A 27,734-nucleotide genomic window follows, 5' to 3' on the forward strand; every position below is an offset into this window, starting at 1 on the left:
TGGTTTCCACGGACTCTTGAATGAAAGGATTCTTAAGACTCTGAAAATTAAACCTTTGTCTTAAGATGGATGACCACTTATGTTACGCAGTGGCATGGATACTATGTGATGACTATTCTTCTTATATGCTGCAAATGTCAGTGGTTCCATGAAGTTGGGTAGACCATAAAACATAAGAGAATTAAGCCACTTAGACCATCAAGATTGCTCCACATTCAATCATGGCTGATTATTTTTCCTCTCAACTCCATTCTGCTACCTTCTTTCCGTAACCTTCAATACCCTGTCTAATCAAGAGCATATCAACCTCTGCATTAAATATATGCAATGACTTGGCCTTCACAACCACCTGTGGTAATTAATTCCACAGAATCACCACTATCTGGATAAATAATTTCCTCTTTATCTCTGTTTTAAAGGAATGTCCTTATATTCTAGGCTGTGCCCTCTGGTCCTGGACTCTCCCACTATTGGAAACATCTTCTCCATGTCCAGTCTATCTAGGCCTTTCAATATTTGACAGCGAAATCCAAACCCCACTTTATTCTTCTAAACTCCGGAGTGTACAGGCCCAGAGCCATCAAGCACTCCTCATACGTTAACCTTTTCTTTCCAGAATCATTCTCATGAACCTTCTTTGGACCCTCTCCAATGCCAGCACATCCTTTCTTAAATACTGGGGTGACATACACAGTGTGTTGGAGGGCAATTTCAATATATCCAATAAAAAAACACGATCAGATAAAGCCACAGATCACAGAACTTAGGTTGATGTTAGTGAATAAAAGTGTGTAGAATGTGCAAATAATCTAATTCGATTTTGCAGAGTCTGGATAGGTTTAAACCACCCGTTAAGATTCTTCAATCTTAAAGATCATTTGTGGAATCAGATTCTTGTTAGTTGCCCTATTTTTAAAGAAAAGAACTGGTATAGATCTTACTCCAATTCTATTTGTAAAATCCATCACATGTTGCTATGTTGCAGCAGATAGTGAGGTCAGCTGAGAAGATCATCAGGGTCTCTCTTCCCGCCATTACAGACACTTACACCACATGCTGCACCCACAAAGCTAACAGTATTGTGAAGGACCCCACACACCCCTCATATAAACTCTTCTCCCTCCTACCATCTGGCAAAAGGTACTGAAGTATTCGGGCTCTCACGACCAGACTGTGCAACAGTTTCTTCCCCCAAGTCATCAGACTCTTCAATACCCAGAGTCTAGACTGACATCTACATCATTTATTATTATATTGAAATTTATCCTCTACTGTGCCTATTGGCTTGTTTATTAATTATTTATTTATTAAGTAGTTATTGTACTGCCCTGCAATGTTTTGTGCACTTTATGTAGTCCTGTGTAGGTCTGTAGTCTAGCGTAGTTTTTGTGTTGTTTTACATAGTCTAGTATAGCCTTGAGTTGTCTCACATAGTCTAGTGTAGTTTTGTGTTGTTTCATGTAGCAGCATGGTCCTGGAGGAACATTGTTTCATTTTTACTGTGTACTGTACCAGCAGTTTTTGGTCGAAATGACAATAAAAAGCAACTTGACTTGACTATAACATCTGATAAAACAAATGAATTGAAAGCATTGTCATGATGACTCTAGTACCCACTTTAATCATGAATATGTACTTTGTCATTTAAGCAATCGATAATCAACATTTGTGATGTATTTTTCATCTTTTTGTATCAATGTCAGTGCAACATTTCACATGTACATAAAGATTTAAAATGCATTTCTGCACATTCATTTTTGGTACATTCTACAAGAAATATTCCCAAGATTATTTCCCTTTAAGACATTAAGTTACAGGAAGCTCAAATCAAACATGCTTAAGATCAGTAAGTATACTGTAAACAATAAACAGCACATTAATTGTTACCGAGGACAATCCAGCCAATTGGACTCATAGACTGTGTAACACCATTATTTCCTGAATTGGTTGCTGAACTGAATAATGGCATAGTGACCACTGGTCATCCAGTTAGGATCAGAGCCTGCCAGCTGCTCGCCTAGGCCTGGCTTTAAGCCAACCTGAATATCAGCTTTTAGAGTGCGCAAGCTACAAAGGGGTGCTGGATGAAAACCACGAAGTGCAGTTTCAAAAGAAACTGTATAGCTCCACTTCCTGTCTCCCGTTAGCTTCCTATAATTCAAGTCTCCCTTAAAAAATATTAAATTTGACTTCTGCAGTTCCACATACAGATCATTTGCAACCAGGGACATGTCACAAAACTCATGGGGGAAGGTCCAGAATGGGTGGTCTTGATAAATCCAAACACCTTTTGTCATGTACTCTTCCCATGCAACAGCACACTTGGACACCTCTGGGTGGCTGGATGTCTTCATCTGCTTCAATGTCCAATCAAAATCTTTCTTAGTCGTATCAGAAACAAACCAAGGCATGGCCTTTCCATGAAAGTGAACTTCATCAGCAAGCTGAGAGGTGATGAGAAAATCTGCCAGAACCAAGTCAGCCACCAGCTCAAATCCAGAGTTGTCAAGGACAATATCTACTCGGGTGTGAGCTGTTTCTGAATTTTTCTTTTGCTTACTACAAATGAGGCAGCTCCAAACAAATTCAAAGTCATCTATCAAAATAAAAGGTTTCAAAGATTCAAGAGCAGTTAATGGATTGAGTTTCTGAGAGTTGGCCATACCAGCAGAAACAGAAAGATCACATCTGTTACCCCACAACGCAATCTGGATTTAAAAAAACACAAATGATTATCTTTTCACATCACAGGAAACTGACACAGAAAACAGAATGACACTAAACACTTTATTTTTCACACTGAGAAATGCTTGCTTCTAAACAGTCTTTTTATGATAATCTCTGATTGCAAGTATGGTACAACTTGGCCGAAAAAAAAACACTGGCAAGAGATTTTTTCATTACTCCTGAATTTTAAAAACCAGTTAGTAGTTAGAAATAACAAATTTTGAATGGTTAATCTAAATCTATGAACAATCTATATAATCTAAATCTCCTAAATCTATGAACAATTAACTTGTGAATCATAGGGACTTCAAAAGGACATTTCGCCAGCTCAATCTTTAAGAAACATTTGACATGGATTTTGGATGTTTTAAAAGAGTATTTGCTGAAACATTTTCCTCCCCCTAATGATAAAAGTCTCAAGTGACACAGCAGGCAAGCATTCCATAGGTCAAAAGCTGCTGCAATGACTTCTGAAATTCAACTAAATCAGAAGTTCTTCAGTTTAATAGATTGTGCTTAAAAGCTTTTAAGGAAGCAGATGATAACTTTGAGGTGAGAATATTCAAAATTCTTTCTCAAAGATTCTCTAGACTGTGTATTTAACACTATGATTTAACACAGGTCTGAGAGAAACCAAGAAGATTTACAGCAGTGACTCTCAAACTAATGACAGTAAATCACACAACTCTATAATAACAGATAGCCTGAATACTTTTTAAATTATCAACTGATCAAAGAAAACCAGTATGGACTGTAAATGACTTGATTACTGAAGCTGACTTAATTTTTAAAGAATTAATTAATGAACAGAAATGTGATGGTAAATTATCAACTCAGTGAAGAAACTGGCTGAGTAGAGATAATGGACAGATATCTAAGTTGTCGGATGTGACTAGAGCTGCATTTCCAGGACAGTGTTCACAACTAAGGTTTTTAAAAGCAATCGATTCAATTAAAATCTACTTATCCGAATCTGCTAATGGCACAAAGATAGATGATTTTGTACAATGACTTACAAAAGACCTAAATTGATTAAGCAAATGTATGATAATCTACTTTGGATTTATAAAAGAACATTTTCTAAAAGGTGTAAACTTTGAAAGTGATTGTCCAAAAAGTCTAAAGGATAGCCAAACGAAAATTAGTTAAGTAATGAAGTGGTACAAAAAAAAATCAACTAAAATAATGCTGGCTTTTGTATTCTGAAAACAATGTTACGACAGTATATGAGGAGCAGTTCTTGCCTCTGCACCTTAGGAAGGATATATGGGTTTCAGGCAGAGTGCAAAGTAGAACTAACAGAATCTACACTCATGGACATCAAATCCTATTCTAAGTATTTCTAGCATTTTATGTTCTTGTTCTAAATTACAAGAATTTGGGAGCTGTAATCTGGTATTGGGAAATGACACATGGAAAAAAGAGTCTGTATATGACAAAATAGATTTCAATTCTGTAAGTTTGGTTGGGGACCTGAGGATAAGGGAGCTATACACATAAAATACTACAGGAATAATCAGGCAGCATCTATGGATGAAGATGAACAATCAACATTTCGAGCTGAGACCCTTCATCCAGACTGGAAAGGAAGAGGGCAGAAGCCCGAATGAAAGAGTGGGGGAAGGAGATGAGCAAAAGCTGACAGTGACAGGTGACTCCAGAACATAAGGGAAGGCAGGAGAGTGATATGGGGGGGGGGGGGGGGAATGGAGAGAGGAGGGAAGCTAAGAGGCTACAGCTGTAAGAGGCAAAAGGCTGAAGAAGGAAACTGCTTGGAGAGGACAGTAGACCATGGAATAAAGGGAAGAGATAGGGAACCAGAAGGAGAAAAGTGAGGGTAATGGGCAAGTTGTGAGGTGTGATAGGGGAAAGACAAGTGGTAACTGGGCCATAGGGATAAGGGAAAACAAAAGGCTGGAGGGGAACAGAGGGGAATGGCTACCAGAAGTTAGAGAAATCTATGTCGATGTCAGGCTGAGGTGTTGCTCTTCTCATCTAAGCCTGGCTTAAACATGGGAGTAGAGGCTGTGGATTGACATCTTGCTGTGCAAATAGGATGTGGAATTAAAACAGCTGGCCACCAAGGATCATGGATGTTGTTGCCAGTGCAAAGGTGCTCAATGCTCAGAGTAATCCTCCAATGTGCATGGGGCCTTTCCAATGTAAAGGACGCTGCACTGGGAGCATCATATGCAATAAATAACACCAATGGATTCACATGTCAGGAATTGCTTTGGCTCAAAGGACTGTTTAGGACCCTGAATTTTGGTGAGGGTGGTGTAGGGGGAGGTGTGATACTTTCCTACCACCCCACAAGCCTCCGTATGCAGCACATAATTTTTCATAACTTAAGCCATCTTCAACAGGAATACTAAACTCATCATTCTCTCTCCCCCCCACTTTCTCCAGAGGTCATTCTCTATATGACTCCTTGTCCACTTGTCCCTCCAACTAATCTCCCTCCTGGCATTTATCCCTGCAAGCAGGACAAGTACTACACCTGCCCCCTAAACCTCCTCCCTCACCACATTCAGGACCCCAAACAATCCTTCCAGGTGAGGCGACACTTCACCTGCGAGACTATCAGTGTCGTCTACTGTATCCAGCGCACCCTCCTCTATATCAGTAAAATCTGACAAAGATCGGGAGTCTACTTCATCAGATACTTTTGCTCTCTTCACCACAAAAGATGGGATTTCCCAGTGTGCATCCATTTCAATTCCACACCTCATTCCCATATGTCAGTCCTTAGCATCCTCAAATGTCACAATAAGGCCACTCCCAGGTTAGGGTAACTAGAAACAATGCTGTTATAAAATACAAAGTGGATTTTTAAATGCAATCTGCATTAGAGTTTTGGTGTAATATGTTTTGATTGCTATTACTGAGAGCACAATAACTCATGAGCTCTACTTCTGAAATCTTCTCTGCCCAAGTTCTTCGACCTTGGTGTCAGTGTATTCTTATTTATGGAGACTGGGGTTATTTCATATTAAAATCATCCATTGTTTACAGAACAACAGTAAGGAAATACTTTAATATTTTTATTACTTTCCCTATCTGCACTGATACTGAGCAACAATCCCAAGGAAAAACATCTAGGTCAAGTATAATTAATTATAAGCTTGTGGTGACCCACTTCCTAGCGCACTCGAACCGGCTCACAAATAGCCAGCGCGCCGGCATAAAGGCCAGTCCCAAAAGGGCGCCAAGTTTGCTTCACCAACAAAGGGAAAAGCCCGTGCAGGACTGTGAATACGTGCCCCCTACTGCATCCACACGCGGGACAGGACTGTGAATACGTGCCCCCTACAGCATCCGTGCCCGGGGAGGGCAGGATCAGGGAGGCTTTAAAGCGAGGCTGTGAAGTTTGAATAAAATCTTTTTTAACTGCAGTTTACCGACTCCGTGTCGTTATTTCAGCGCTGCGTGTAACACACCGCTACAATTGGTGACCCCGACAGCCCAAACGATATTTGGGCCGAAGATGACCGACGCCGCATCTGTTCATGCAGTTTCGTTGAAACTGCCAAGCTTCTGGATGCTGTGACCTCACCTATGGTTCCAGCAAGCAGAAGCCCAATTCCACGTTCGGCAGATAGCCTCGGAGGACACACGTTACTACTACGTGGTGTTCTCCCTCGACCAGGACACAGCGGCCCAGGTTGAGGAGTTCATACAGTCTCCCCCAGCGGATGGCAAATACATGGAATTCAAAGCCCTGCTCATAAGGACTTTCGGACTCTCACGGCGCAAGCTGGCTGCCCGTTTACTGCACCTGGATGGCTTGGGAGAGACCTCCATCGGTTTTAATGAATGAGATGTCTCTGGCCGGAGGACATAAGCCCTGCCTCATGTTTAAGCAGGCATTCCTGGAGCAGATGCCCGAGGACATACGCCTCCTGCTGTCCGACGCGGATTTCAGTGACCCCCGGAAGGTGGCAGCCCAGGCGGACTTGCTGTGGAATGCCAAGAAGGAGAGTGGGGCGTTCCGTCGCACAGATCACCAAGCCACGCTCCCAGCAGCAAACCAGACCAGGCCCAGCCACAGAGCCCACTAACCCCAGAGGCAGGGGTGAGGAGACCAATGAACAATGGTGCTTCTACCACCAGCGGTGGGACGCAGAAGCCCGCCACTGTCACCCGCCCTGCAAGTTCCCGGGAAACGCCAGGGCCAGCCGCCACTGATGGCTCCGGCGGCTGGCCATCGGGATAGCCTCCTGTATGTGTGGGACAAGCGGTTGGTACACCGCTTTTTGGTCAACACTGGTGCCAAGATCAGCGTCTTACCTCCGACGAGTTACGACACCTGCAACAGGGCACTGGGTCCCACTCTGAGGGCTGTGAACGGCAGCACAGTAAGGACCTACAGCACCCATACGGTGCAGCTACAGTTCAGCTCCAGCCGGTTCACGTGGGACTTCACACTGGCCGCAGTAGCCCAACCGCTTCTGGGTGCGGATTTTTTGTGGTCTCACAGCCTACTGGTTGACCTGCCGAGGCAGAGACTGGTCCATGCCGAGACCTTTCAGACATTCTCCCTGGGTGAAGCCCAGTTGCCAGCCCCACAACTTAACTCCATAACGCTGTCCGACAACGACTTCACCAGAGTCCTGGCGGATTTCCCAATGGTTCTGGCACCACAGTTCACAACAGCCATGCCCAGACACGGCATACAGCACCACATCCCGACCCAGGGACCACCCCTCCACGCCCGTGCACGAAGGCTTACCCCGGACAAGCTCCGACTGGCGAAGGAGGAGTTCAAGAGGATGGAGGAATTGGGGATCATACAGCGGTCCAACAGCCCATGGGCCTCCCCCCTGCACATGGTGCCCAAAGCGACAGGGGGCTGGAGACCATGCAGCGACTACCGCAGGCTGAATGAAGCTACAACACTGGACCGCTACCCTGTGCCGCACATTCAGGACTTTGCAGCAAACCTGCACGGCGCACGGATCTTCTCCAAGGAGATCCTCGTCCGAGGATACCATCAAATCCCGATGCATCCGGACGACGTCCCCAAAACGGCATTCATTACCCCGTTCAGCCTTTTCGGGTTCCTCCGCATGCCGTTCGGCTTGAAGGATGCCACACAGACATTTCAGCGGTTAATGGACGCGGTGGGACGCGACCTGGACTTCGCTTTCATCTATTTGGACGACATCCTCATAGCCAGCAGCAGACGTCAGGAGCATCTGTCCCACCTCCGTCAACTCTATGTTCGACTGAGTGAATACGGCCTGACAATCAACCCGGCCAAATGCCAGTTCGGGCTCGACTCCATCGACTTCCTGGGCCACAGGATCACTACAAACGGGGCAACCCCTCTGCCCGCTAAGGTAGACGCAGTCCGCCATTTTCCCCGACCCACCACAATCAAAGGTCTTCAGGAATTCATGGGTATGGTAAATTTCTACCACCGCTTCCTCCCTTCAGCTGCCCGAATCATGTGCCCCCTGTTCGCCCTGATGTCGGGTCCGGGCAAGGACATTAACTGGGACGAGGAGTCCGCCGCTGCTTTCATTAAAACGAAAGAAGCCTTGGCAAATGCCGCGATGCTAGTGCACCCCAGAATGGACGTCCCTACCGCCCTCACAGTGGACGCATCTAACACGGCAGTCGGTGGGGTACTGGAGCAACACATCGAGGGTCACTGGCAACCCCTAGCGTTTTTCAGCAAACACCTGCGACCACCCGAGCTCAAATACAGTGCTTTCGACCGGGAACTGTTGGCACTGTACCTGGCAATCCGGCATTTCAGGTACTTCTTAGAAGGTAGGCCCTTCACCGTGTTCACGGACCACAAGCCGCTTACCTTTACATTCACAAAGGTGTCTGATCCCTGGTCGTCCCGCCAGCAGCGCCACCTGTCCTACATCTCTGAATACACGAATATCTGAATACTCGGGTAAGGACAATGTCGTGGCGGACGCGCTCTCTCACCCTAACATTCATGCCCTTTCCCAAGGGGTAGACTTTGAGGCGCTGGCAGAGGTGCAGCAGGCAGACGAGGAGATCCCTAGTTACAGAACTGCAGTCTCCGGTTTGCAGCTCCAGGACCTCCCCGTAGGCCCAGGTGAGAGTACCCTGCTCTGTGACGTCACCACCGACCAACCCCGTCCCGTCGTCCTGGCAGCCTGGCGGCGACGCATTTTCAACTCCATCCATAACTTAGCGCACCCCTCCATCAGGACAACTGTCCGGATGGTCTCCAGCAGGTTCGTTTGGCACGGACTCCGCAAGCAAGTCAGTGAATGGGCCAAAATGTGCATGCACTGCCAGACGGCCAAGGTGCAGCGGCACACCAAAGCTCTGCCGCAGCAGTTCCACCCCACCCACCGATGTTTCGACCACATTCATGTGGATATCGTGGGCCCCCTGCCAGTGTCGCGCGGTGAGCGGCACCTCCTCACAATCGTGGACCAGTTCACCAGATGGCCAGAGGCAATCCCGCTCACCGACACCACCTCCGAATCTTGCGCCTGGGCATTGATCGCCACCTGGGTATCTCGCTTTGGTGTACTGGCCCACATTATCTCCAACAGAGGCGCCCAGTTCACCTCCAGCCTGTGGTCAGCTATGGCCAGCTTTTTGGGGACACATCTGCACGACACAACTGCCTTCCACCCACAGTCGAACGGCCTGGTGGAGCGTTTCCACCGTCACCTGAAGTCGGCCCTCATGGCCCGCCTGCGAGGAGCCAACTGGGCGGACGAGCTTCCCTGGGTCCTACTTGGCATCCGCATGGCACCCAAAGACGATCTGCACACCTCGTCAGCTGAGTTGACGGCGCACCCCTGGTCGTCCCCGGGGAGTTCATACCAGCCCCAAGGGGGCACGAGGAAGAACCCGCAGCAGTCCTGGGCAGAGTACGCGAGAGGCTCGGTGACCTGACCCCCATACCCACTTCGCAGCATGGGCAGAACCCGACCTGCGTACCCAAAGACCTGCAGAACTGTAAGTTTGTGTTTGTACGAAGGGGCGGGCATCGGCCACCACTACAGCGGCCCTACGAGGGGCCGTTTACAGTGATCAGGAACAACAGGTCCACGTTCGTGCTGGACGTTGGGGGGAGAGAGGAGGTTTTCACGGTGAACCGACTCAAACTGGCCCATGTGGACGCGGCACAACTGGTCGAGTTTCTGGCACCGCGGCGCAGAGGTCAACCTCCCAAACAGGGTCCGGCCCAGACTGTGGACATTGGGGGGTGTATCGTCGGTTCTGGGGGGGGGGGGGGGGGGGGGGGTTATGTGGCGACCCACTTCCTAGCGCACTCGAACCGGCTCACAAATAGCCAGCGTGCCGGCATAAAGGCCAGTCCCAAAAGGGCGACAAGTCTGCTTCACCAACAAAGGGAAAAGCCCGCGTGGGACTGTGAATACGTGCCCCCTACAGCATCTGCGCCCAGGGAGGGCAGGATCAGGGAGGCTTTAAAGTGAGGCCGCAAAGTTTGAATAAAATCTTTTTTAACTGCAGTTTACCGACTCTGCATCGTTATTTCAGTGCTGTGTGTAGCACACCGCTACAAGCTGATATTTTTTCACAGCCATGCAAAACTTTAATGATGTAACAAAAGTATTATTAAGGAAATAACTGATTTTAAGGTTACCTGTAGGATACGCAGTAGCTCAGCTTTGATCTGGGTCTGCTTAAAACTTTTTACATTCGTATTTATTTCTTGTAGGTGGGCAGAAAGTGCTGTAATAGCTTCCTGTGACTCCAGGAAACCTTGTGTCTTTGCTTCATTAAATACATCAAAATCACATATGGGAGGACTGCAATGTAAAATGAGAAAAATTAATAAGTTCACTGACTTCCAATGTCTAAAAATTGCTTAGTATTTATAGACAAATGTAAAAAAGTGCTTTCACTTACATGCAGCTTTAACAAATAAAATCCAAGACAGTTCATAAAATATTAGAAAAAATATTTAGCACAAGGACAAGATATAGAACAGGTGTTTAAACATAAGAGAAAAGATTGTACAGTGAATCTTAAGGTAAGGTGACTGGTATAGATTTAAAGAGCATTTTCAAAACTTATAGCCTAGCAAATGCAAGATGTAGAATTTAGTGATATAGTGAGGTGAGTAGAGAATGTAAAAGGTACAAGAAAAGCAGAGTTCTCAGGTGGCTATAAAACTGAAAGAGATATCAGAAATAAAAGACCACAAAAAAGGAATTTTAGCATACAGTGTATTTATAGGGGAAGATTTGCTGTGGCATTGCTCACAAAGTATCTCTCACATCCTCATTACATTCCAAAAATAATTTTAAATAAGGAATTATAAAGGATTTTATAAAAATTTACCACTGCCACACAACAAGAACAAGGACATGACAAGGCCAGAGGACACCTTTGAAACTTAAGAAATATTGTAGAATGCACAAATCAATAATTGGTAATTATGTACAGCCAGAATAAAGACACACACAAACACAATGTTAAAAACAGTAAAAAAGCCAATAAAATTGTAAAAATATACACATACATCCCAAAGTATGGATATCAAAAATAAGAGTGCATAGGTTTGAAGTGGGAGGGAGGAGTTTTAAAGGGGGATCTGAGGAGCTGCCAGCAGAGGAATTGGAATTGTATACAATTATGACATTTAAACAGTCACTTAAATAGGCAAAGTGGAGAAGAATATGGTCCTAACATGGATAAATGGGGGTACAGAATACATCAGTATGGACAAAGAGCCTTTTTCTGTGCAGTACGACTCAACAACTCTGTAAGTTCATTCTTCTAATGTCTATATTCTAGACACAATTTTATTCAAAGTTATTGCCAAATTAACTTTTTTAGATTTTATTTTTATTAAAATAACTTCACCCACTTGAGCTGCAGTGCTTCATGGATCCTACGGTACATGTAACACTCCATATACAACCAGGAGGCTTTAAACCAACTGGTGTTTTCCTCAGTGCCCAGTCGAGCCTGTTGTTGTTCTAAATATTTATTCCACTGGGGAACATCCGGTAATTCATCTGTAAGAGGTAATGCTGGCTTGTCAGTTTGCAGCTCATTTCGTAACTTCGACAGGAGACCAATGGCTCTTTTTTCCGCCTCAACTCCTTCCTGAGAAAAGACATCATAGCGTTAGATGCTCCAGTTAAAACATTCACAGATTATTCTTTGTATATGCAAGCAATTTTCTACAGCTAGAGTAGCAAGTAATAATTTCTGAAGTCCTTCTGTGCACAATTTTCCCTTTAGTTCAGTTGATGTTTGCTGCTATTAATCACATGGCTAATGACATAATCGCAGTGGCTATTTCTATAATTACCAAACTAAAGTGGTACATTAGTGCAACCTATGACCTGTATTTATTAAGCACAAAAAATAAAGTAGCAGATTGGCAAAGAGGCAAAACTAAACAGCGACAGTGATGTTTCAACAGCATCTTCTGATGTTATCAATTTTCAATGTTCAAATACAATATATGCACAAGCAGTACTTAGTATTACTCAATAACTGCAGTCCCTTCTGTTATGCAACTCTGCAAAATGTTGCAACTTCAAGTTTACCATCGAAAGTGGTAAACTAGATTTATATTGTTTGGAAATGAATGTTAATGATGTTAATTTTCAATAATAATACAGTATTATTTATGAAAATGCTTCTGATTTTGAAATTAAAGGAAATGTTTTGGGCAGGCACTAGCATTGAAGATTATTGCTTCACCGCTTTATCATGTTTCCATCTCCAAGGCAATTTTTTTGAGCAGTCTGTAACTACCATAGAGAGAGGGTTTTTTTAGTTCTGACATTTCTCTATACATTTCTGGGGTCCAATGTGACAAATTGGATTCAGTGCTCAGAATGCAAGTTGTGAAAACTTGCACAGAGACCTAGGCAAATGCCAATCCAGGAAGTTTCTCCAAATGCAACTGCTTAAACTCCACTTTAGAAATGAAATAGCAGCGTGTGTAGAACTAAGAAGCATTCTTCCAGGATAAGGGAATCAGCCATCTGAGGCAAATGAGCCTTTTTATTTCTCTCAGTGTCATAGAATCATAGTCATATAGCACAGAAATGGGCCCTTTGGCCCAACTGGTCCATACTTGACCAGTTACCTTTGTGCATACATGAAGCTGAAGTTGCCACAAGAAGTGGAATGAAGCTGAGGTGCATTCACGAGGGATGATTTTAAAGAAGCATATGAAATCATGAGATGTATCGGCAGCATAATATGCACAGCTGTTTTCTCAGGATTGGGGAATCAAGATATGGGGCTAGGATGAGAAGCAGTGAATTTAAAAGTGACCTAACGAGCAACATTTTCACCTAGAGGGCAGTCCATACATATGCCATGAACTGCTCGAGGAGATGGTTCAGCCAGGTATATTAACTATACTTAGATGGGTACATGCACAGGAAAGATTTAGAGGGAAATGGGCCAACCACAAGCAAATGAGATTAGTTTAGTTGGGAATCTTGGTCAGCACGGACCAGTTGGGCCAAAGGGCCCATTTCTGTGCTATATGACTATGATTCTATGACACTGAGAGAAATAAAAAGGCTCATTTGCCTCAGATGGCTGATTCCCTTATCCTGGAAGAATGCTTCTTAGTTCTACACACGCTCATAAGGAGACAGGCTATGGGCATCAACCTTGTTAATCCCCATCGGTTTCACTAAAACTAACTCTTAAACTTTCTGTGAGTGTAGTTCAAGAGATAATTTTATTAAAATAAGTGTAGATTCAACCTGCTCAATTTCTCCTAGGCTCCCATTAACATCCCATGAGTCAACCTACTGAAACTTCTCTACATTACCTTTAATATAACTATAACCTTCCGTGAGTATGGAGACCAAAACTATTCATAACCTCTGATGTTGGTTTCACCAACTCAAAACATCCTTGATTTCACTCAAAATCACTTGCAATGACAGTCTATAAACTTTCCTTATTATTTGCTGTACTTGCACACTAGCTGTTTTCAAATATTGCACTCTAGCAAACCCTTTGGATAGTGCATGCCCAAATTGGCAATAATTTTCAAAAAATTCTCTCATATGCCATAGTAACTTTCAGCAGAGATTATCAATGATTAATGAATTAGTAACAATAATCATGGACATTTTAAAGGAAAATGGATAAATAATCCTCACATTACAATCTGTTTGCCCGATCTCTGCACTCCATATTACTTGGTGCTCATAACATCAATTGGCAAGATCCTAAACACCTCTTGCTTTTTGTCTTTTAAGAAGCTTCTTAAATCTACTTCTCCTGCCAAGTTTTAATTTCTATTCTTGTATCTCCTTCCACCTTGATTATAACTTACTTTTTGATGGTCCTGTGAAAGCCTGATTAAGTTCTGCTTGAAAATACTCCTGTGAGATATTCAAAATGGTCAGTTAAGTTAAAGGATGCTGCAGGCTTTTGTTTTTCCTTACTTTATTGAGAAGGTAATAGAAAGCATTATACTTAGATGGAAAAGGCAATTAGAAAGTTTCACAACACACACAAAATGCTGGAGGAAATTAGCAGGCCAGGCAATATCTATGGAAAAGAGTATAGTCAACGTTATGGGTCGAGACCCTCTGGAATGTCAACTGTACTCTTGTCCACAGATGCTGCCTGGCCTGCTGATTTCCTCCAGCATTTTGTGTGTGTTGCGTGGATTTCTAGCATCTGCAGATTTTCTCTTATTTGTGATTAGAAAGTTTCACATGCAGCATATAAACACCAACGTGGACTGTGATGTGCTGCAGCGTTATGTAACCTCTTTATAAAATCACATAAATATGCTAAATTCAGCACATTCATCTAAAAGGCAATGCAAACTAGGTTATCCATAGGATCAAAAGAGAAAACCATTCTGTCCTCTGAGTCAGCACCAACTGTCTAAGAGTTACTTAAATATTTCCACTATAAAATTTCTCCAAATAAATTTCAAATTACTTTTTGAAAATTGCAATCAAATTTCCTACTTTCATTTTTTCAAACATTACTTGGCAGAACACAACAAATTGTTGCTAAAAAAGTCCTAATCTCCATTCTAGATTTCATGCAAATAATTTAAAATCTTTTTCCTCCAGTTACTGATTCACCTTTAATCAGAAGCAACTCATCCCTTTATATAAAGCAAATAAAAGCTTCATAATTAAGTCTCCCTGTAGACTTCTCGGGAGTCTTCCTCTCTTTTCTCCTCCTCGCTCTTCTATAAGGATAATAATTGCATCTTCTCTAATCTTTCCACATGACTATAGTACCTCACCTATACTATTATTCAGGCAAATTTCTGCTGCACTCTTTTCAAAATTACATCTAAAGTAACGAAAATGTTTTTCAAACTCTACATTTGCCATTTTCAGCTCACCTGTCCATGTTGTGCAAAAAATACATCTGTATGCCGATGCACTGTATCAAGGGCCTTAGTCAGTATCTTTGGCAACCTATCTTTAATTGTTAAGTATGCAAAAGACCTGAAAAGAAAAGTAACACATGTTAGCATGACTTTTTTTTTTAAATACAGTATAGCCGACACTAAGTACAAGGATACGATTTGCAGAGAAGGCATTCAGGAGGCTTAACATGCCTGGCAAATCATTCCAGAAACTGAAATATATCTTTACCAGCAAATCAGATGGCACTTTGCAATGATGAGATAGCCAACTGATGGTAAATAGTAGATGTGGAATCCATTAATATACTGTATCATTGTAACACCTACTGGAAGATCATATATCATTAACCCAAAAGAAAGAAAAAAGAACTGATGAAGACAGCACAGTGAACATGGCTGATATGAACTTCACTAAGGCTTTAAACAAGGTGTCACATGGTGACTAGTCTACAAGGTTAAGTCACAAGGAATCTGATGCATCATGGCAGACTATATCCAAAATTGGCCTGGTGATAGGAGGCAGAGTGTTGTGGTGGATCGGTATTTCACTGCCTTCACAGTGCACTGTGTACAAAGCTAGGCAGGGAGCTTTGAACACCTTCTCAAAAATTGCCTAAACTGGAAGCTTTCTTCAGGGATTTTAAAAAGAAAATTTGTGAAACTGAAGTTTAAGTAAAACATGTATAAATTCAATGTAGAATCATTGCACACCTGAATATACTAATATTATGGATTATTCTTACAATCAGCATTAAACAAGGTAATACACATATGAAATATTCTATAGCTATGCTGTGGACTAGGGTGAACTCGTGGCACAATGATAACTTAATAACAATGAACGATAAACACAATACTTCCTTCAAAGCACATCTGCTAAATGTTTACCGACATTAAGAAAGCTTAAGACTCACAGATATTGTGGTTTCAAGGGCAAATAAAGAGTGGATGGAGATGGATGTTTTCTACTGTGGTTGCTCCAAGTCAAAACCCAAAGTAACCCACATAGGAAATGATGCAAAACACAGCATGGGAATGGGAAGTGGAATTAAAATGAGTGGCCACTGGGAAATCCCACTTTTTCTGGCAGAGGTGCTCGGTGAAGAGGTCTCCTAATCTAGGTCGGATCTCACCAATATACAAGAGGCCACACTGGGAGCACTGGACACAGTATATGACCCCAACAGATTCTCAGGTGGGGACGCCACACTTGGAAGGACTGTTTAGGGCCCTGAATGGCAGTGAGGGAGGAACTGTATGGGCAGGTGTACGACTTGTTCTGCTTGCAAGGATAAGAGCCAGGAGGGAGATCAGTGGGGAAGGACAATGGACAAGGAAGTCACGTAGGGAACAATCCTTGTGAAAAGCAGAAAATTGGGGTTGAGAGAGAGAGGGAAAGATGTGCTCGGTGGTAGGATCCTGTAGGGGATGGCGGAAATTTCGGAGAATTACGTGCTGGATGCGGAGGCTGGTGGGGTGATAAGTGAGGGCAAGAGGAACTCTATCCCTGGTAGGGTGGCAGGAGGATGGGGTTAGAGCAGACGTACATGAAATTGAAGAGATGTGGTTGATGGCAGCGTTGATGGTGGAGGAAGGGAAGCCCCATTCTTTGAAAGAGGATATCTCTCTCATTCTTGAATGATAAGCCTCATCCTGAGAGCAGATGAGGCAGAGATGGAAGAATTGAGAGAAGGGGATGGCATTATTACAAGTAACAGGGTGGAAGAGGTGTAGTTCAGGTAGCCATGGGAGTCCATGGGTTTATAATAGACATCAGTGGATAAGTTGTCTCCAGAGATAGAGACAATGAAATTGAGAAAAGGGAGGGAGGTGTCAGAAATGGACCAGGCATATTTGACGGTAGGGTGGAAGTTGGAGGAAAAGTGGATTAAGTCAACAAGTTCAGCATGGGTGCAGGAAGCAGCACCAATGCATTCATTGATGTCGCGAAGGAAAAGTGCGGAATAGTCACCAGTGTAGGCTTGGAACATAGACGGTTCCACATAGCTGACAAACAGGCAGGCATAGCCGAAACCCATGCAAATACTCATGTCTACACCTTTTGATTGAAGGAAGTAGGAGGAGCCAAAGGAGAGATTATTCGTTACATCTCTGGCAAAATGAGTCTCAGAGACTGGTATTGAAAACAGTCTTACTGCACAGTATTTAACCATTCTCACTTCAAAAATGTCATTGTTGATGACATACTTGTTTGTGGTAATGTCTAATGAGTAGAAGGTAACATGGTGCTCATCCAGAATGACAACTGGCTGAGGTGCCTCTGAAGTGAATTGTGCCCTCTTAACATGTCCTCCAACTCACTGTGGTCCCTTAGAGTCAAGAAAGGGACAGAGTTCACTAAGGTAACTTTGGATTGGGAGAGCTTCCTGCTTTGCACAAGAAGGAAGATTCTGACCATTCCCTGATTCAGTTGCTCTGTGTTGAGCGGATGCTTACAAATGTGCCAACCATTGTAAAAGCTGCCTTTGGCTACTTATACAATCTTCTCTTTCATATAGATACTATTATCATGGGGTCTGAAGTTACTTTGGCACCTATTTTCCAGGGCTGAAATGTGCTGACCGTGGGCTGATATGCACCATCATGGCAGACTTTACCCACTATGACCCAACAGCGTCCAGTCATTAGCATAAGGTGTGTCATACTGACCATTGCCTTAGGGTGTCTCTGCCAAGCAAAAGGAGAACTTCAGCAGAGGAGTCAAGTGGGGGAAATGTGAGCTTAAGATGTGAATGACTATGTGCAGCTTCAGGAATTGGGATTTCATCCGTTGTTGGGAATATGATCACATTCAATGAGACCTCCCCTCCATTTGACTCCATGACAAATCGACTGGCTCTGCTTCTGGCAATTTCTAATGCTCCAGAATATGTCTTTAAAGCATATAAGGAAGTAGATACATTATCCTGTGCTGTGGGTGTACTGGAACCAGTAGTCCAAGGTGCTGGCCCTGAACTTACAGCTGCATCTGGGTCTAATCCTACACCGTGTCTCAATCTGTATTCTGCAACATATTGCTACTGCTTCTCCAGTTCTCCTTACTATCCTCCCCAGATTCTCCACCACTATTTGGATAACTGTCTTGTCCACAGCTGGGCTGACTCTGCATCAGGGTTTCTCTGGCCAGTCTCAGCACCTCACTCCAACTATTGCCCAATGGTGATTTATCACCACAGCATGTTGCAGCAAGTGAGGGCTGTGTAGTTGGTTCTGCAGTAGCTTCTGTTGAAAGGTTCAGCTCATCTGCTCTTAATTGGTGAATGCCCATGTGTTTCCAAGTTGGGTGATCTTGGGCACTTCTCACTTTCTACCTTAACTGAGGATTGATCTTTCTTTGGGTTTGACCCTGAACCAGAGGATGCAAGTTCCAGAGGAGGACTGGGGAAAAAAATTGGTGTGACACCTGACAGGAAGCTGGTTCCGATCTTTGCTGCTGTGATTTCACTCTCTGTTGAGCAACTATGTCATATAAGAGGGCATGAATGGTTGGTTCTTCAGTCGCTTTCCTAGAGTGAAGACCACCGTCTCAGTCAGCTGCTGCTTCATACACCTTTGTCTGTTACAGCAGCCGCAGCTTCATACTCCTCCTTGAGCGTACACAATGTAGCTTATACTCGAACTTTCTACATGTCTGTGTATGCTTTCTTCACATTTATATGAGCTTCCTCCATGTCTGTATGAGCTTTTTCCATTAGCATTAGAGCTTCGCACTTAGCATACGCTGCTCACAATCTTGCTTTTTCAACTCTAGCATGGGCTTGTGCTGCAGCTATGCTAATCGTGGTTTTGCTTCAGCATCACAAAGATGCGATCGATGCTCCACATTCTGACTTCCAGGGCTTGGCGATCGACGTGCCTGGGGTTGGAAGCTGACATTGTAGCGTAATGTATTCAGACACGTCTCCAGTTCACAGACCATGCCTTTGAAGATGAGTTATTGTTTCACTCTAACGCCCTTGCACTGTGTACAAAACTAATCACTTTCTTAAAAATCACTCTAACTGGAAGCTTTCTTCAGGGTTTTCAATGAGAAAATACTGTGAAACTGCAGAAAGTTACATAAAACACAAACACATATTAAGATTGAATACAGAATCATCACACTCCTGAAAGTACTAATATTATCGATTATTGTCACAATCAGCATTAAACAAGGTAATGTATACATGCAATATTTTATAGCTATACCGTGGACTAGAGTGAACTCGTGACACAACTTAATAGCGATAAACAATAAACACAATACTTCCTTCAAAATACATCTACTATATGTTCACCAACATTAGGAAAGCTTAAGACTCACAGATATTGCTGTTTCAAGGACAAGTAAGAAGTGGATGGAGATGCTCCAAGCCAAAATCCAAATTAACCTGTGTAGGAAATGATGTAAAAAAAAGCTTACAAACAGGAAGTGATGTTTGTACAAAATGATGATGATGATGACGACGATGATGATGGCTGGCTCTTTGCTTGTGAAGATCAGGAGGGAAGAAGAGTCATCAGGAGTGACAGCAAGATCGTTAGTGACTGTAGAAGCCAATTCCGGATCTTCACACTCTGGAGCAGTAGAATCACGGGAACAGCTGGGATGCTGGCGTTTGGGTAGTAGGATCATTCCTATATCTCCTCTTCTCATGAGGAGTTGCTCTTCTGGACTCCTCAAAATGAGCAGTGGCTCTAAAGGCAGAACAGTATTTTTCCAATTGGAATTTTCCAAATGGTATCCCACAGGGACTGATGATGAGACCTTTGTTAGTTATTATATATAGGACTCAGATGAGAATGTAGATGGTTTGATTAGTAACTCTTCATAAGAAATGAAAATTAATGGTACTATGGAGAGCAAAGAAGGATGCAGCAGGACATAGAGCAGTGGCACATAGAACTTAATCCAGGTAAGGGTGAGGTAATGCAATTTGTAAAGCACAGAATAAAGGTTAAGGAATGTGTACACTTAATGTACAGGAAGACCCTGGGGTGCAAGTCCATAGCTCACTGAAAGTGCCAACACAGGTGTACAGATTTGGTATGCTTGCCTTGTAGACCAAGCCACTGAGTACAAGAGGACATAATTTGCAGCTGTAGAAAACACTGGTTAGACCTCACTTAAGAGTATTGCATACCATAAGTGATTGCTATTAAACCCTTTTGATAAAGGTTTAAGCCTAAACTTTTTTCCGTGATATCGGCTGGATATGAAATAGGAAAAGTAGGTAACATTGTATTCAAAAAACCTCTGATCTGTAAATATCTAAAAAAATGGGATCTGGGCAAACTATATTTATTAGACAACTGTTCAAAAGACATGAAACAGTTATCCAAAAATAAATCACGAAAACATATTATACCCTTCATTTTCCATACCAAAAAGGCTTGATCCATGACAGAGGGTTGAAAGAAAAAATTAGATATAATAGGACTTAATAAAATAAATTTATTCAAGCCAAAAAGTTTACAAAACTGAAACCATATTCATAATGTATGTTTAATTATTGGATTAACCATTTGTTTATTCAATTTAGAAAGAACAAAGGGAAGCAAAGTCCCTAAGATGGAAACCAATGAAAATCCTTGTGCAGAATTACATTCAAGGTTAACTCATTGTGGACTGACATTAATATCCACAGACTGTCCAAAATATTAAATATTGAATATTAATTGCCTGATAATAAAATCTTAAATTCAGCAGTGCCAGGCCACCATTGTTTTTGGAATTCTGCAAGTATTTTTTACTTAATCTAGGATTTTTATTCTGCCATATATAAGATGAAATTTTAGAGTCAATAGTATCAAAAAAGGATTTAGGAATAAAGAATAAAGGTGACCAAAGATTATGAAAATACAGTCAGATATATCCGATAAAATTAAAAATGAATGGGAGAAGGAACTTCAACCTTCTTTACCTATAGAGAAATGGAAGAAAATTTTTCAGTTAGTTAACTTTTCTTCTATTTGTGCTAAACATATGTTGATTCAACTTAAAGTGGTGCTTAGGGGTCATATGTGTCTAAAGATAAATTAGCTCGTTTTTTACTCTCATATAAATCCGATCTGCGATAGATGTCATTCTGAGGTAGCCCTTTAACTCATATATTTTGGTCTTGCCCTCTTTTGGAAAAATATTGGAAAGATATTTTTGATACATTCTCTAGGTTTGCACATTGATTTACAACCTCACACTATCACTGCAATTTTTTGTTTACCAATGATTGTTCTGCCCTCTTCAGCTTGGCGGATGATTGCATTTGCTACTTTAATGGCCAGAAGATCTATTTATTGAATTGGAAAGAGATGAATCCTCCAACTACATCTCAATGGTTTTCCCAAACCATGCCCTGTTTAAACTTAGAAAAAATTAGAAGTGGTACCTTTGATCCCTCGGTTAAATTTGAAGAAACTTGGAGGCCATTCATCCAATACTTTCATAGAATGTAATTTCACCTTTTCCAATTCCTTTATATTATTTATTAATTTGAGTAGACGAGCGGAGTTGACAACATTAATGATTTTATCCAATAGAATAGCCCAGCTTTGTTTAGTTTAATTTTAGTTCTGTTTAGTTTAGTTTACTTTGTTTTTGCTTTTTCAATTTGGGTTTTTTTTTCCATCTTTTTATTTCCTTGTATCTTGTCTAAATTAAGAGTTTGGGAGGTCAATTATATTGGTGTTACCTGTAGTTTCTACTCACATGTGTTAATTGCCAACAATGTAACTATGTATTTGTCCTAGAAAAATTTAATAAAAAGATTGGAAAAGAAAGAAAATTACATACATTTCTAGTCATCAAACAACAAGAAGGATGTAACAGGAAGAGAGAGTGTGCATAAAAGGTTCACCTGGAATGGAGGACTGGGTCAAAAGGAGTGATTGGATGGGCCTGATTTACTTCCACTGACTGAGGGTGACCAGAGGTTTATAAAATTATGAGGGGCATAGTTAAGACAGGTAGTGAATTGAACATTTCTCAGGATGGGGGGGGGGGTCTATAACTAGGAGGCAAATTGTCACCAATAACGACACTAGGGGCCTCAGGGAATATTGATGAGCACAATGATGCTGGTGCACTAATCCAAGGATCCCTGAAGGTGACAGCACAGGTAGGAAAGGTGGTGAAGAAACTACATATGGGATACTCACCCTTCTTTAGCCAAAGCACACAATATAAAGCAGGGAGTTAAGCTACGACTTTTCTGAACTTTGACTATAACTAGAGTATTGGTGCAGTTTTGTGCTATGCTACAAGAAGGACATTATTGCACTGGAGAGGATAGAGAGGACATTCTCTTCTGAAGACCACTGATAAGGTGAAAAGCTCTTCCTCCCATATCAGAGTGCTTAACATTAGAAAGCATAGCTTAATAGGAAATACAACAGATAATGGAAAACAACATATGAAAAGGGGTTAGGAGATTTAAAGGGGATCAGAAGAATATTTTCTATTTAACCAGAGAGTGGTTAGAATCTGTAATGCACATCAGAGACAGCAGCGGATACCAAGTTTCTCAAACCATTTGAGTAAATCATTGAATCAGTATGGATGTCTACGGAGCAAGTGGAGGTAAATAGGATTGGCATACATCAGGATGTTCTTCTTCAATTGCAGCTCAGCATTTAACACCATCATCCCCTTAAAACTAATCAGCAAACTCCAAGACCTGGGCCCCAACATCCACCTTGTGCAATTGGATCCTGAATTTCCTCACTTGTAGACTCATCAGTTTGGACTGACAAAAACATCTCCTCCACAATCTCCATCAGCACAGGAGCACTGCAGGGTTGTGTACTTAGCCTCCTGCTCTGCTCACTTTACACCTATGACTCTGTGGCTAAGTACAACTCCAACACTATATTCAAGTTTGCTAATAACACCACAGATGTGGGCTGTATTAAGGTGGTGATGTACAGAAGGAAGATTGAAAATTTGGTTGGAGTGGTGTAATAACAACTACTACTCACTTATGTCAGTAAGACAATGATTGTAGACTTCAGGAAAGGGTAACCAAAGGTCCAATTATCAGATGATCAAAGGTGGAAAGGGTCAGTAACTTTAAATTCCTGGGTGTCACTATCTCAGAAGACCTGTCCTGGACCCATCATATAAATATTATTGCAAAGAAAGCACAACAATGCCTCTACTTCCTCAGGAGCCTGTGGAGATTCAGCGTGTCATCAAAAACCTTGGCAAACTTCAATAAAAGTGTGCTGGTTGGCTGCATTATGGCCTGGTATGGAAACATCAATGCCTTTGAGCAGAAAATCCTAAAAAAGGTATTGGCTTCGCCCCAGTACATCATTGTACTCCCAACCACTAAGCACATCTATATGAAACTTTGCTGTAGGAAACCAGCATCCATCACCACATAGGCAATGTTCTGATCTCGATGCTGCCATCAGGTAGAAGGTACAAGTGCCTCAGGACTCTCACCATCAGGTTCAAGAACAGTTACTACCCCTCACCATCAGGCACTTGAACTAAAGGGGATAACTAGACTCATTTAAGGAATGTCTTGTTTCATGCTCGTTATTTATTGCTATTTATTTATACCTGCATTTTCACAGTTTGTTGTCCATTGATCCTGTTTGGTTATTATTCCATAGATTCGTTGTATGCCTGCAGAAAAAGAATCTCAGGGTAGCACATTCTGATAATAAATTTTACTTTGAACTTTGTGTAAGTCAGTGTAAGAACAGAGGGATCTGGGAGTACAGATACATAATTCCCTAAAAATGGTGTCACAAGTAGATAGGGTTGTAAAGAAAGCTTTTGGTACATTGACCTTTATAAATCAAAGTATTGAGTATAAGAGTCGCAATGTAATGGTGAGGTTGTATAAGACATTGCTAACACCAAATTTGGAGTATTGTGTGCAGTTTTGGTCACTAATTACAAGAAGGATATTAATAAGGTTGCAAGAGTGCAGAGAAGGTTTACAAGGATGTTGCTGAGACTTGAGAAACTGAGTTACAGAAAGGTTGAATAGGTTAGGACTTTATTCTCTGGAGCGTAGGAGAATGAGGGGTGATTTGATAGAGGTGTATAAAATTATGATGGGTATAAACAGAGTGAATGCAAGCAGGCTTTTTCCACAGAGGCCAGGGGGGAAAAAAAACAGAGGTCATGGGTTAAGGGGAAAAAGGTTAAAGGGAACATGGGGGGGGGGGGCTTCTTCACGCAGAGAGTGTGGAATGAGCTGCCAGATGGTGGTGAAGGTATATGGATGAGAGGGGTTTGGAGGGATATGGTCCAGATGCAGGTCAGAGGGACTAAGCAGAAAAATGGTTCGGCACAGCCAAGAAGGGCCAAAAGGCCTGTTTCTGTGCTGTAATGTTCTATGGTTCTTGATGGTCAGCGTGGACATGCTGGGCCATGTGTTCCTGTGTAGTATTACAATACAACGTAAAATGTTGTACAAAGTAAATTGCGGCAGTATGCTTTTATTTAGTCTAGGAAGACAACACCCCAGCGGCGAAATTGGTAACGCCTTTACCATTCGTATTGAATACAACCTTCTGGTGCACTACCCTTTGCAGGCTGTTTCAACAGTGCGCATGCTCACTGTAAAGCGGCCCCAGTCAAGCGGAAAGCCTACAAGCATGCCCTTTACTACACACCCAGTGTACTTTCCCGAAAGTGAGTCCGGTATCTCCGACCGAACCTCGTCCTCTTCTTCTTCCTCCTCCTCCTCTTTTCCCACTGAGGCCGCTCTCCTCGCCTTTCGGTGCTCGGCCATCTTGGTCTCCACGAGCTGGAGGGGGTGGGCGAAGCCAGGGAGCGGAAGTTACGTCGGCCTCACGTCATTGGAAAGGGCGGCGAGCGTTTGCTCCGGCGGTCGGAGCCTAACGGCTGGTGGGATTACGGGCGCTGTGAGGGGCGGTCAATGATGGGGTCTGTGGAGCCATCCTGCTGCTAAAGGTGCGTGAATCCCGACAGGCCTCATCGCATTCCGCGATCCGAAGCTATGACTCGCACCCAAGCCCTCCGACGGACCCTTCACCTCTGACCCCCTTCCCCAGTGCGTTTACGCAAGAGACCGGTCAAACTTCGCTGCCGCACGACGAGAGTACTGCACGGTTAGACAGTTCAGTGCAATGCAGTACGGTTGTCCTATTGCGGTACCTCAACCAGGTCTCTTCGGTGCACGCCTGCTCATGGCTTGATGTCAGGCTCATCTATGCAGTTCGTGCATCACTTCTGTAACAACAGTTTCTTCACTGTTAAATTGGGGAAGTGTTATTCTGTAGTCTTGGTTGAATTGTCAGTCTCTTAAGTTCAAGGCTGTAGAAATGCTTTACTTTAAGTGTCAGGTCGGTACATTGTCAATTTATTCAGTACAATAGGGAGACCAACACCCAGCCGATACACACCTCAGGTGTGCCGTCCCGGCAGATTGTTCAGTGCAACGCAGTTGAAATTCCCAATGTGAGATCAGGATGTGTTCTTCAAAGTTTAATGATGGTTGGCAGACCAACATAGGTGCATTACCGCTACCTAAGGAGTTGCAGTATGGAGCAGAGACAGGAAAGTATACTCGCTAAATTCCCCTAATCCCCCTACCCAAAAAAAAACTCAAATAATTTCAAAAAGTCTAATGCTTTTCAGAAAGACGACTATGAATTTAAATGCAATACGATAGCAGTGATACCCTAACAAACTTTCCATCGTAAACTGTTTGTCCCAAAGATCTCAATTTAGCAATTGGATGTTTCATTTGTACCTCATAGGAATTGCATTCAAACAATATATACTCCACCGTTTCTTGATAAATGTGCTCCCTACAAATGCCTGTATCATGCATATTAATTCTGAACAAGGAATTATTCAACCTAGTATGACCAATATGTAAATGTGTTAGTATTTTGTCCTTGTATCCCAACTTTGTTGCCTCAGTGACCTCATAGACTTTTTAATTATGGCTTTCACCTGTTTATTAAGGCACCATTGTATGCAGATAATTGATTTTAAGTAATTGCGTGGCTAGAATGTCTGCCACCTTGGTTCCTTCACGGCAGGAACCCTTAAGAAATATACTATATATACAATCTTAGACCTCAACAAATGTTGTCCAATCTGAAATAGTGCATCTAGCCTATAAATTGAAATACCTAATTTAATAGATGTGAAAACAAAGAAGGACAGAAGTAAATAATCAGGGCATACTTCTTCAAGTCATTCCAAGGCTGCAATGATAGCAACTGTCAGAATCTGAATCAGGTTTGTTATCACCAGCATGTGACCTGACATTTGTTAACTTAGCAATAGCAGGTCAATGCAATACGTAATCGAGCAGAGGAAAAAATAAAATAAAATAATAAATAAGCAAGTATTTTATGTATATTAAATAGATTTTTAAAAACATGCCAAAACAGGAATACGGTATATTTTTTAAAAAGTGAGGTAATGTCCAAGATTCAATGTTCACTTAGGAATCAGATGGTGGAGGGGAAGAAGCTGTTCCTGAATTGCTGAGTCTGTGCCTTCAGGCTTCTGTATCTCCTACCTGATGGTAACAGTGAGAAAAGGGCATGTCCTGGTTGCTGGAGATCCTTAATAATGGAAGCTGCCTTTCTGAGACACCTGCTCCCTAAAGATGTCCAGGGTACTTTGTGGCTAGTGCGCAAGATGGAGTTGACTAGATTTACAACCTCCTGCAGCTTCTCTTGGTCTTGTGCAGTAGCCCCTCCATTCCAGACAGTGATGCAGCCTGCCAGAATGCTCTCCACGGTACAACTATTGAAGTTTCTGAGTGTATTTGTTGACATACTGAATCTCTTCAAACTCCTAATAAAGTTTAGCTGCTGTCTTACCTTCTTTAAAACTACATCAATTTGTTGGGACCAGGTTAGATCCTCAGGGATCTTGACACCCAGGAAATTGGAGCTGCTCACTCTCTCCACTTCTGATCCCTCTATGAGGATTGGTATGTGTTCCTTTGTCTTACCCTCCCTGAAATCCACAATCATTTCTTTTGTCTTACTGACGTTAAGTGCCAGGTTGTCGCTGCGGCACTTCTCCACTAGTTGGCATATCTCACTCCTGTACGCCCTCTCGTCACCACCTGAGATTCTACCAACAATGGTTGTGTCGTCAGCAAATTTATAGATGGAATTTGAGCTATGCCTAGTCACACAGTCGTGTATATAGAGAGTAGAACAGTGGCCTAAGCACACACCCCTGAGGTGCGCCAGTGTTGATCGTCAGTGAGGAGGATATGTTATCATCAATCCGCACAGACTGTTGTGTTCCGGTTAGGAAGAGAAGATCCAGATGCAGAGGGAGGTACAGAGGCCCAGATTCTGCAGCTTCTCAATCAGGATGTTGGGAATGATGGCATTAAATGCTAAGCTATAGTCGTTGAACAACATCTTGACGTAGGTGTTTGTGTAATCTAGGTGGTCTGAAGCCATGTGGAGAGCCATTGAGATTGCATCTGCCATTGACCTTATAGCGGGGGTCAAGGGATATGGGGAGAGGGCAGGAACAGGGTACTGATTGTGTATGATCACCCATGATCGCAGTGAATGGTGGTGCTTTCTAGAAGGCCCAAATGGCCTACTCCTGCACCTACTGTCTATTGACCTATTGTGGCGATAGGCAAATTGCATTGGGTCCAGGTCCTTGCTGAGG

General features: G+C 42.7%; 2 protein-coding genes across 3 annotated transcripts in view; one reads left to right on the plus strand and one right to left on the minus strand.

Annotated features, from left to right (window-relative positions):
- Window positions 1-1,601: 1,601 nt before the first annotated feature.
- armt1 (acidic residue methyltransferase 1) lies at window positions 1,602-24,853 on the minus strand. Its single transcript, XM_059986337.1, has 5 exons — window positions 24,722-24,853; window positions 15,062-15,167; window positions 11,570-11,811; window positions 10,340-10,505; window positions 1,602-2,708 (listed from the first exon to the last, which is right to left on the minus strand). Exons 1-5 carry the CDS (start codon window positions 24,838-24,840, stop codon window positions 1,932-1,934), a joined length of 1,410 nt encoding a protein of 469 aa, XP_059842320.1. The 5' UTR covers window positions 24,841-24,853; the 3' UTR covers window positions 1,602-1,931.
- A 34-nt stretch (window positions 24,854-24,887) lies between these two features.
- rmnd1 (required for meiotic nuclear division 1 homolog) overlaps window positions 24,888-27,734 on the plus strand; it is a 126,079-nt gene continuing 123,232 nt past the window's right edge. For both annotated transcript variants that reach the window (XM_059986338.1, XM_059986339.1), the window contains exon 1: window positions 24,888-25,022. The gene's annotated coding sequence lies outside the window, so the exon portion shown is untranslated. The remainder of the gene's footprint in view (window positions 25,023-27,734) is intronic.

This window comes from Hypanus sabinus, chromosome 12 (assembly GCF_030144855.1).
Source record: "Hypanus sabinus isolate sHypSab1 chromosome 12, sHypSab1.hap1, whole genome shotgun sequence".
Classification (NCBI taxonomy): domain Eukaryota; kingdom Metazoa; phylum Chordata; class Chondrichthyes; order Myliobatiformes; family Dasyatidae; genus Hypanus; species Hypanus sabinus.

Excerpts from the sequence above, each read along its gene's own strand:
- armt1 (XM_059986337.1), bottom strand. The coding sequence starts at position 24,840 with ATGGCCGAGCACCGAAAGGCGAGGAGAGCGGCCTCAGTGGGAAAAGAG. Across the intron at positions 11,812-15,061 it reads TTTTTGCACAACATGGACAG|GAAGGAGTTGAGGCGGAAAA; the intron begins GTGAGCTGAAAA and ends GTCTTTTCTCAG. Across the intron at positions 10,506-11,569 it reads CATGAAGCACTGCAGCTCAA|TCCTCCCATATGTGATTTTG; the intron begins GTGGGTGAAGTT and ends TTTACATTGCAG.